This window comes from Saccostrea cucullata, unplaced genomic scaffold (genome assembly GCF_032062105.1).
Source record: "Saccostrea cucullata isolate Sc308-1 unplaced genomic scaffold, CSIRO_AGI_Scuc_v1 ctg5582, whole genome shotgun sequence".
Taxonomy (NCBI): Eukaryota; Metazoa; Mollusca; class Bivalvia; order Ostreida; family Ostreidae; genus Saccostrea; species Saccostrea cuccullata.
In genome coordinates, this window is record NW_026929641.1 from 18,391 (window position 1) to 30,680 (window position 12,290).

The 12,290-nt window shown below is 30.1% G+C and overlaps 1 protein-coding gene across 1 annotated transcript; it reads left to right on the plus strand.

Annotated features, from left to right (window-relative positions):
- The first annotated feature begins 10,835 nt into the window (after positions 1–10,835).
- On the plus strand, positions 10,836–12,056 carry LOC134281562 (neuronal acetylcholine receptor subunit non-alpha-2-like). The gene has a single exon (XM_062764000.1). The coding sequence runs from the start codon at positions 10,836–10,838 to the stop codon at positions 12,054–12,056; it is 1,221 nt and encodes a 406-aa protein (XP_062619984.1).
- The last annotated feature ends 234 nt before the right edge of the window (positions 12,057–12,290 follow it).

A 12,290-nucleotide genomic window follows, 5' to 3' on the forward strand; every position in this document is an offset into this window, starting at 1 on the left:
TAACAACCCGAGTCATATTTCAGTGAGTAAAATGAACAAGTTTAACCGCGTAGTTTTTATTTTTTCATTCAAACTTTCACAAAAATGGAATTTGAAGTGAAAAATATTTGTATAGAAAGAAGGATATGGAGCTAACAAACAGTATTAAACCTCAAAGTCCATAAAACAATATTAAATAAGAGCAGAGCAAACAGGGCCCCCCGAAACATCAGAGGTGCGATCAGGTGCCATGGAGGAGTGAGCTTCCCCTGCTGACCAGTCACACCCGCTGTGTGCTCCTTGTCATGATCAGGAAATGACTGAAAAAATCCCTCGTCAATCGTTTAATATTGTATTGTATTAACAATTAATAATATTGTATTAATAATTGTATAGATTTATAAGGATGGCTACATTAAGCAGAATTTTGAACATCATAGAAGGTTTACAAATTCTTTATATTTTGAAAATTTATAAGTTGCATTATTTGCGACAAAAATAGAGCCAGAAATATATACCAATCCAGGCATCTATTTTTTTTTTGTTTCTAAAATCTGTCTTTAATGATAGATTGTATTTGCTGAGGTCATTGAACTGTTAAGGGAATATTTGAAATGCTAACGAACTTTAATTTTATGATAAAAACACTGAAGGTCAGTGTTAACAAGGTGTCAGTATTCACAAGGAATCACTAAATCACAAATTCCGAGGGACGTTTTTCATATTAATTTTAAGACTACTATTTACGGAATCATCTACAGATTTTCCCGGGGGGGGGATGGGTCAAGACAAAGAGCATAGTGTTGATATGACCGGCTGGCAGGGGTTGGTACCTCCTTCATGGGACCTGATCCCACCAATAATATGATATATAGTTTGTGTATGCTCTGATCCTCGACAGAATTTTTAATTGAAACTTAATTATATAACCAATTGAAAGATCAGTACCTGCTAATTTAATTTCTAATCTTTTCAAAACCATATAAAATAAACCATTGCAACAACAAACTATACTTTGTTATGTTTTTGGTCTATGTTTGTACAGTAAATCAAAGTTTTTACCATAGTAAATTCATTTTTCATAGTTATTACTTAAATAAATCAAAGTATGAAAGTTATCACTATAGTAAATCAAAGTTTTCATAGCGATAGAATCATCACTTTTGTAACTATGGTTAACCAAAGTAAACTATAATTAACTATAGTAATTTATAGTTATCCATAGTATTTTTTTTAAATATGGGTTTTCGTGACTTCTGCTGCGCCATGAAAATTTTCTTGGTCCATGAATAATATTTAGTGATGTGAATTATCGTCCATTACTTATTACGTCATCAGTGATGAAACAACTTTAAGTATGACAAATGAAAGAGAGGAAGAAAGATGAAGACTTTACTCGTGGTTTTTTTTTTTTTTTTTTTTTTTTGGAAATTCTTTTAGACTTATGGTGCAGTGCACTGCTTTGATGTGTAATGAAAAATCAGGACAATGTTTACTTAATTACTTTTCTTTTAGGAACCAACATTGGCCGTGCTATTCGACATGGTCTATAATACAGTACATTTACAAACATCTGCAAATTTTCAATTTTTTAATTAAATTCAGTGAATTTAGTTCACGTAGTTAAAAACAAATAAAGACAAAGTGACCAATACAATAAAGCATAATTATTTCTAAAGAGACAAATATATTTTATTATATTTTTTTATTGGACATACCGAGAATACGGAGAATTATTATAAAAAAACATATTTGAATCAGTGAGAATTAATTGTGTTTTGAAGATTAACATTTATATTCTTAAATGTATGCTTTTTTTCTGGTGAAGACCACCCATCCAAACTGATGTCCTCTGTCGCAGTAGGTGTTGACATGAAAATATGCTTCTTTGCTATAACAATCAGAGATCATAAGAGAAGAGTGCCGTTTGGATCACTTAATAATCATTCAACAGCAATTCGTGACATTCAACACATGTATAATATTTTCATAAGCACTTAACAAACAGAAGAGAAAAACAATGACACCTCCCGCCTCCTATATGAAATTGATGAAGGTGTCCATGTTTTGCTATGGGAACACAAAATATATGTTGGATAAAAAATTAAAATAGGAAGTGCAAAATGACAATATATAATGCAGATTATGTTTAAGTCTCATAAAATTTCATTCAGTTGTATGGGAGGAGTTGCAGATAAGAGATGGATACCCCAAAGAAAATCAGAAGAATGGGATTTTAAAAATGTTAATTTTCTTTTTTTAGTCAATAATAGAACCTTTAAAAATGTTGACAAGGGCAATAACTCCTTCTCAGGTTTCTTAATCTTAATCGGGCATTTTCTTTATTGAATTTTTTATGTAAAAAAGTTTCCCTGGGATTCACAATTCAAAATTATTTTAGAAGTAGCAAAAATATCAGAACTTTTAGCATAAGAATTGTGCATTTGAACCAGTTTGTTCATAAAATATTTGAAAAAATATACACAATTGTTATGTTGACAAATACTTCTGTTCATCTTCGTTTCCCATATTAAATAACATTGTGACCTATACATGGTTTGCAATAATAGGTAAATTTGAACTATATTAGATTAAAATAAATGCAGTTTTTGTACTTTGAACCATTAGAATTATGAGGTTGAAAAAACCTTAAATGTCTCCACCCTTGATTTAAACTTCTCAATGTTTGCTAGGTACGACTTTTCCGGAATTGATTATCTAGAGGCATTTAAAAATATTCAATTGTTTCAAATTTATGCTGATATAAATGATGCTTCACGCACTTTCTAATTAGAAATATACACTAATGTTTAACTATTACCAAACGATAATGATAATCAAAAACGTTTAACACAATTAGAAAAATTTTAGGTTTTCAGATATGTCAATGAAATGAAAAATAATCTGCACAAGTACATGTAGTCAATGCTTTCCTTTGCTAGGAAATTCTTCTTTATTAAAACATGATACATAAATAATTCTTTCTACACAAAAGCATAATACATACTTTGCATATCAATTTCAAAATCAAAAGTAATTGGATACCTCTAGATATAAATTATCATTACATGTGTGTTCCATAGAATTACGTTTTGTGGACAAAGACAATTTTTTATTTTATTTCAAAAGACTTCTTTATGCATGTTTTACATTTTTTTTCCAAATCTTCATTTCATTTTATATTTACAGATGTTAAAACATATAAATGACAATAGATTATTCAATCTCGCTGTTTTTGAATTGATTTCATTTTAAAAACTTAGTACAAGTATTTTCCATTTGATTTCAAAACCCAAAACTTAATTAATTTTTTCCATATATTTTCACAGAGTTTACATTTGTATAAGAGATGTTCATTGTTTTCAACAACCATACAATATTCACAAAACGGTTCTACATCTTTGTTCCATTTACCAACATTTAGATTATTATTCAATATGCAATTCAGTAATTAATAATTGAATTCAGCAACATTTATTTTCATACATATACTTAACTTTAGCTAGATATACATTTTTTCGGACATATTTGTCACTAAGATCGAAAGTCTTTTGCCACATCTTTTCATAAATGATTTTTAAAATTTAATGCTTACCAAAATTGAATAATAAAAATCACATTTAAGATTTTCTAGAGTTCTTACACTTCTGTCTTTTAATAAAAATGACACAACGTTTTTAATATTAACAATTTTGGCATATGTACAATTAAAATTGTTTTTGTATTCTCTGAGTACTTTTTATCATGATATATTCACAAAGTATATATACTCACCGTCAATAGAAACGCAACACCCTAATTTCAGGGTGAAAATTAAATACAGGTTATAACTATGTACCAAAAAAATAAGGACATCTTTTACTTTGCCAAATCAGTTATCTAACGGTTGAATGAATTTCTTTCCATTACCGGAAGTAGCTTTTAGCCCTCTTAACAGAATTCAAAAATTTGCATTTTTAATGAAATTTTAAACAATATTTTGGGTTTTCAAGGTTTTGAAATTGTTAATCACAAGTATTGTACTAAAAGGCCGGGAAAAAATCCTTCTTCTTTACCGGATGTGATGCCTATATTTCCTCAAAATAACTGAATTTTATTTCTAATGCTGGAAATTCTTAAAATAAAGAAAAAAGAGCTGCAGATACAAATGTACACTGTATCACGACTCATCAGGCTCATGTGTTTCAATAGCATAAATGACATTTTTTTGAACGGAAGTCTAAAAGTTGCTACACTACGCCAGGTTAGAGAAAATTCGACCGGAATATCTGAAAATCATGTATTTAAAAATGCCCAAGAATATTAATTTTGCTCAGATTAAGACATTAATAAACTTAATGCATGGTAGAAATCGGGCTGCATTTGTTGTATATGGCGGACTAGCACGTTTTTATTAAATGGTCGGAAGGGGGGATGTTTTAAGATTTACTGGGTATTTGTTTCTTTCTAAGGTCTAAAAATAACATTTAATGTTTAAATGGAATATTGTTTTTTTTGTAAATTTACTTTTTACCTAAATATATTCATTTTTAATGTTATCATTAAACTTTCGAAGGTAACACATAACTCCTAAAACATCCCCCCTTCTTGCTATCAGTCATTTTGAGGAAATATACGCATCACATCCGGAAAAGAAAGAAGGATTTTTTCCCGGCCTTTTTGTACAATACTTATGAATAACAGTTTCAAAACCTTGAAAACCCAAAATATTGTTAAAATTTTATCAAAAATGGAAAATTTTGAATTCTGTTAAGAGGGCTAAAAAGCAACTTCCGGTAATGGAAAGAAATGCATTCAATCGTTAAATAACTGATTTGGCAAAGTAAAAGATGTCCTAATTTTTTTGGTACATAGTTATAACCTTTATATAATTTTCAACCTAAAATTAAGGTGTTGCGTTTCTATAGACGGTGAGTATAGTTTTTCTTTTCCAGTATGTTATAAAAGTGATCAATACTAAAGAAGTTTCCTTAATTACCAAAAGGTCTTTGGTATACAGTATATTACTTTAATTCAGTTTTCAAAGCAGAGAGGTTTAGAATCATCAAAGGTTCCCTTATATATCATGCCAAATGATATGCAACAATGACATGCTGCTAAAATTGGCACCAATAATTAATTTAAAACCAGTATTCTAAAAATGAAAAATATGAAACCAGTTGGGTTCTTTGTACGTAAATTCACGCCTATTTAATCCGTGCATATCAGTTATTCCTTGTTTTGTTATTTGGAAATAGCAGAGGTATTTATTGTATCGGTGTATTTAGTGACATAATGATCTCAAAAGATTTTTTTCTTTAAAAAAATGTGTTTACGGACCTTCAAAAATTGGAATGTTCTGGTTTCAAGACATCGAGTGACAAGGATATGACATTTTTTGCCCCAATTCATCTAATGGCTGAGAAAATTCTAACAGTTTGAATGCAGTATTGAGAAATTTTTAAGTCAATAATACAAGAATGTACAAAAAGAATAAAAAAGAAATAACAGGTATATTTGTACGTGTAAACTAAAAAGGCATTCACATGTTTAAGTAGAAAGCAGCGAACCAAAATACTGGAGGGCTGTGAAATACACAATGTACAATATTCATTTAACTTTTCCATGCGATTAATGTCGATACAGTATATACGAAATGTATAATTGAGATTACAAATATAATTTACGTATACATGTGTATTTTAAAATAAAATTCATGATATTGATCATGTTAATTATTCTTGAAAACCTGTTGATACATCATAAATATTCATTAAAATTCATATTTTTGACTCGAAATTAACCTTTACTTAAAATTTGTTTTGCAGGAGTGTTAAAGAAGTACTAAGAACTTGAGAAGGATATGGAGATAACGAACAGTATTCAATATCAAAGTCCATAAAACAATACAAAATAGGAGCAGAGCAAACAGGGACCTCCGAAACATCAGAGGTAGATCAGGTACCATGGAAGAGTGAGCACCCCCAGGTTGATAGACAAATGCATGTTAATAATTTCACCAGACCTTATCTAGCTATGCCATAAATTTTAAATTTGAAATTTGAAGTTTTATTCTTTTTCTCTAAAATGTTGACGAATTTTCCTTAATGAATCACTGCTCTTTCTAAAGTTAAAGTAAATATCTCAATAATTTCCGAACAGTATTTGCATTGCTTCATTTGTTTATGAAAGTTCACGATTTAAAAGTTTAATTCATCACGTTTACAATGAAGCTTTCTTGTTTTATTATTACTGAGGTCTTTTTCTATTAATACATTACATCTTAAAAGGGAAAAAAATGTAAGACTATGTGGTATCTTGTATTTCAAGATCATCAGGATATATCATGTCGATATAAGAATGGAAATAACAACTGTTCATTGACAAAACGTAGTTAATATATATTTTTCTTTTTCGCATGTAGAATTTTAAACCAAATTCACTTCATATGAATACACAAGTACGTCTGCTAATCACTGAGCGCTATTGGTATCCATAGAATTTTAATAGATTTTTGGAGGACTTGGCCACATAGATATTGTCTTGCAGAAACTTAATTGTCTTTTTAATATTAAAGTTAGAGTGCTTGTGTGTACAATCAGATTGTTTTGCAAATGACCAATAATAGGGTACATTTACAATTTCGATATCTTTCTAAATTTACGATTTCGATCTCTATCTAAAAACAAAGTTGTCAATGATGTGAAAGAGCCAGGATTCTTGTAAAATATTGTGATTTTAAACTTTCTTCATGGATTTTCAAATATGAAATGCGTGCATTATTCTGTAAATGAAGAAATTGTGAATTCGTCATGTATCAAAAGTAAACTGCAGATTTAAATACAGACAGCCAAGACACTTTATAATAATTAAGAGCATGTTTAAGTTTTAAAATATGTCAGTGATATCAAATTTTAAGTCTGCACAAGAACATTAAGTTAGGGTTTATTTTCCTAGGAAATTGAAATATATTTCCATAAATTTAAAATCCGGGTTCAATTATATAATGTCAAATAATATGCAACAATGACATGCTGCTAGAATTGACACCCATAGTTAATTCAAAACTGGTCTTCTAAAAAGATTAATATGAAACTAATTGAGTTCTTTGTACGTTAATTCACGAACATAGACACATGAATTTCAATTACGTCCTGTGTTTTTATTGTATTCGTGTATTTAGAGACGTTTTTCTTCTCAAAATACATTTTCTTTTCAAAGAAATATGTTAATGAACCTTAAAAACTGACACATCCTGGTTTCAAGATATCGAGTGACAAGGATATGACAGTTTTTATCTAATTGCACATTATAGCTCAAAAAATTGTGGAGACCAATTTTCGCAATGAATACGCGGGTTGATCCAAAAGTATTATCACAGTGTCCATATCTTTTATATTTGGCGTCATACTTTCACAAATTATATACCAAAAGATGCACAACTTTAAATCTAATTAAACTTGCATTTATAATTCAAAAATGTTTTACCTGAATTTATTTTATTTACGTTTAAAACAAAACATAGGGGATGTCACCACGTCTCAACCGAACGTCACAAATTAAAGTGTACCTTTTTTAGAATAAAAAAATAAAACCACTAAAAAGCATCTTTTAAAGCGACTAATCGCCAAATATTTAAAAAGACAAAAATTTGCATCATTTTCTTGTATGTTGAAAATTATATGACATAATTGCTATTTTTGATCAAAACCTCGTTGTTTTACTCCGGTGAATTGTAAAAAGGAAATGTCGAAATGGACAAACAAAGCTAAAACAAACCGTAATGTATTTTTGCTGAAAATAGAGAAATCGTCAGTAGAGAGTGTTACGTTGATTCACCAGAGTCACAGAGGAAAGAATGTAAATAAGAGACTTGCTAAGATGGTTTCAGCAATTTTGCGCGGGTGGTGGATCATTCAATGCTAAGCAGATGACAAGAAATATGGGAGATCAGACAGAAACGTTAAATGGTGTCTGACGTTGTCAGAGCGATATTTGAAATTTTAAGTTGGTCTTACTTAAACTACTGTTCAAAGAATTTTGACAGAATATTTAATTATGAAAAGATTGAGTGAACGATGAGTGCTAAGTTATCTTTAAGAAATTCAAAGAATGTTTCCACTTAAGCATAGTGCTCTGACCCCTTTTTTGGACCTCTCTAACTTTATCTAATTATCTATAATCTTAATAATTTTACACCTAACTGATATTTTGTTATCAGTGTGGTACATTATTTGCAAAAACATTCATTGAAAACGGCCATTTAGTTTTATTTAAGGTAATTAAAAAAGCCCTCTAGTGGATGTTAATTCCGAAGTATCTGATAGTCGATATTGTTTTTAATTTAAACAACCAGAACTTCGTTTTGGAAGGTTACACTTTTATAACATGGAAAAAACTTGAAAAAATTAGAATTTGAGAATTTATCTTTGCTTAAAAGAAAAAGTGACTGACCTTTTTGCTATGACCCCCCCTTTCATCATACTATGAGCCGAAGATGAAAAGTGGAAGTAACATAACTTTTCTGATACCGTCTCCGTTTTTTATGAATAATTGCATTCTCAATACTTTATTGAAGAAATCATGCCAAATGATAAGATTATAAGGCATTGTTTATTTTTCAAAAAAGTAAATTGTTATGGAAAGTTATTTTACAATTATGGCTGAAGTCTAAAGTTTTGCGGTGTCATGTATCTTTTATAGTCTTCTGAAAGTAACTCTAAAAATAATGCCAGTTTCTTTTAACACAGAAAGCAGTCGAACAGATGAGAGATACTATTATCATCTTGCGCTTTAAAGTCAACAGAAAATATAGAAGTTACGTATACACGATATGTTTCTTTATTTAGACAAGTCATAGAACTGCTTTTAAAAGAACAAATAGATACAAATACAAATAGATACAGATACAAATAGAAAAAGATACAAATACAGCTGCATTTGACGAGAAACCATGAAAAACCATTTGGGAACTGTCATCATATATAAGTATATAAGAATTGCACCAATTATTATTTGTGATTTATGTTTTCAGTTAGTGAAATAAAATTGATAATTTTAAATTTATAATTTATACATCACTTTTAAAATCAATTTTGTTGTCTCGCTACTGAAATTTGTTTTATAACTATGTGATGTTAATTTGTGCCAAAAACCAAATGAGCTTAAAAGTGCGCGAAGCTGTACTTATTAAAGTACGTACAATCAAAACACAAAGGAAATTATTTTTGATCTGCTAAAATTTTTATAAGATGGTACTGTAAACCAACTTTAATTCGCGTGTGATAACTACCCGCGAATTTCGCTTCCAACGAATAATCATCACTGCGAACCATTTTGCTTTGTATTTGTAGAGAATGTTTCCTCAGTCGCGAAAATTAATCGTGAATCATTAATTGATTTCGAACTGACCAACCAAGCGAATAAAAATTGTTTACATTATCGAAACTAACACTTTTTGCATCCTTTGCACTTAAAAATTACTGATATAATGATGATTTCAAAATACAGATAACACTGCATTAGCATTCGTTTCATTAAGCAACCTACATTTCATTTTATTTAAGGAATGAAGCTTATTTCAACTTATGTTATGCGATACAACATAACTTGGGGCAGTTTACGCTTTATAAACCGCGAAGCGGTTTATAAAAGAGCGTAAACTGCCCCAAGTTTTGTTATATCGTGAAATATAAGTTGAAATAAGCTTTATTCTTTATAATTTAATTTCAGTGCAGATAATGAGACAATTTTCTCCCGGAATAAGGCTTCACATTGATTTAATTTTTAAAGTAACGTCAAGCGGAGTAATACGTTTTTTGACGTAACTCATTGTGACGTAGGCAAGTTATGTTATACAAAATAGATAAAATCTTCTATCCAATCAAATAGCGTGTTTTAAGTAAAATTAAATTATACATGTATATCTTGAAAATAACAATTAATATATTTTGAAAAAAAAGTGTCGTTTTAAAATCCTACAACAATATTTTCCAGGACACATTCAATTTTGATACTTCAGATATTTTCCACATAATTTGTTTGAGTTCGGGCATTCTATAATTAAATGTTTAATATATTCTTCTTTTCCGCAACTTGTAAAAATTTTCCCACCTCTTTATTCCATTTACTTACCTTATTATTATAATTAAGTTAGTTTTGTAAAAGTTTTCAATTAAATTCTGCTATTTGTTTATCAATGACATATTTTATTTAGATGTATATAAGCTATATATATTTTTCATTGACCATTTGAATTCTTTTAACAATTTCGTTTTCATTATTGGCTTATGCTTCTATAAAAAGTAGAATTTCTAACAAAACTTTGAATATTCAGATTCTGGGTCTTTGTTTTCCTTTTCCTTGAAAATACAAATAAGGTTTTTATATAATAGTGTTCTTAACATTACATTAAACTATGTATGTCTTTTTTTTTCATTATTATTTCTTCACGTAAGTAATTCTTCTTTGATTTAATGATTCCTTACTTTCGTAGCATATTTCAAAAATTTACTTTTTGTTGTCAACAAATGTTTTACATATAAAATACCACTTCTTACCCATTTTTGGGGTATATTGGTAAAATTTATAAAATAAATAATTTATTGACTCTGCAATGGATGACGGAGTCCACTTTTATATTGAATGTAAAATGTCTACTCTATGTAACAAGGAAGTTTTGAAAATAAACCTGTTAACTTTTTTTAATTCAAACGTGGAAATCATGTGCTCAGCCATTCAAAACAATTTCTGTTTTTTCATTGGCTACGCCGAAAACATAAAATTAGAATGTGTATATATGTATGTTTGTGTTTGTCTGTAAAAAGATAAGTTGTCCACATCATCTCTTGGGAAGTAGTATTTGAAAACTTTTAACAATGGCTGGCAAGCACAGGAGAGCAAGAGATATTTTACATATCTTGCTGTTATTTTATTCTCTTATCCATTTATCCCGGGCTTACACCATGGACGATGAAGTGCGCCTCCATAAAGCATTCAATGGCTCTGGATACGACAGAAACGTTCGACCTAAACCAAACAGAAACACCCCATTAAAAATTGACTGCAACTTCATCTTACAAGACATACGGGAGCTGGATGAAAACCTCGGTAAATTCTCAATAACTGGAGCTTTGGCCGCTAGTTGGATTGACGAACGTTTAATTTGGAAACCACAAGACTACGGTGGGGTAACATACACTGTTATCCCTCAGAAGATGCTATGGATTCCATATTTTATAAATATGCACGTTTACAGTGAACCAAAATATCATGGACACGAGGAGTTGACTGTACTAGTATGGTACAATGGAAATGTAAATTGGACTATTCCTAACCTTTACGAGAGTACGTGTGACTTCGATTTGACAAAATATCCCTTTGATTCTCAGACGTGCATGCTAACATTTTTTGCAATGGGGTCAAGTCCAAACGATCTTTTTTTTAATCCGTTGAAGAAAACCGCTGACATGTCAATATATAGAGAGAATGGTCTTTGGCAAGTGACTGATACGCATATGAACACATCAACCAATATTTTAGATTTTCACGAGTTACGCCTGACCGTCAGTATGAAGAGAAGATCTGCGTACTATATATCGAGTTTGATCCTTCCGATATGCGTTCTCGAAATCTTACAAGTGTTGGTTTTTGTGATGCCACATGACTCCGGTGAACGTGTTGGGTTTGCTGTCACTGTCATGTTGGCTATTGCTGTCTATCTAACGCTCATACAAGAAAAATTACCAGAAGCCGCGGAGCCCAGCGTGGCTTCTCTTAGCTATAAACTTCTTGGAGATTTCGTTATAGGGGCTTTCATCGTTGTTGGAGTTATCATTGGATCGCACTTCAATAAGGAAGAGAAAGAAAATAAGAACGAGAAAGAAAATGAGAACGAGAAAGAAACCGAAATTCCTAGCTCTTGGAAACTGTTTCATAGAATTATGCTTTCCCCAACATCCAGGAGAAATCAAAAAATGGGTGACGCTTTGACATGGAGCGATATTGGGATGGCCATCGATCGTTTCTGTTTAATTTTATCATTTTTGTCTTTGGTATTATGCAACTCCGTGTATTTCATTGTTGTTGTTATTTTATAAATCTACGTAATTTTGATTATATACAGAAAATGTCATTTACCCCATCAAATATATGTTTCTGACTCTAATATTTGTATTTTGTGTAAATATTTTAAGTAATCATATCACCCATTCTGAATTCTTACGTTTATTATTTCTGAGATTAGTACATTATTTTGTATACTATATCCGAGATTACATTTTGTAGAACTTCCCACATTACTGTGATAATATAAAAAAAAAAGCATACACTCT

Excerpts from the sequence above, each read along its gene's own strand:
- LOC134281562 (XM_062764000.1), top strand. The coding sequence starts at position 10,836 with ATGGCTGGCAAGCACAGGAGAGCAAGAGATATTTTACATATCTTGCTG.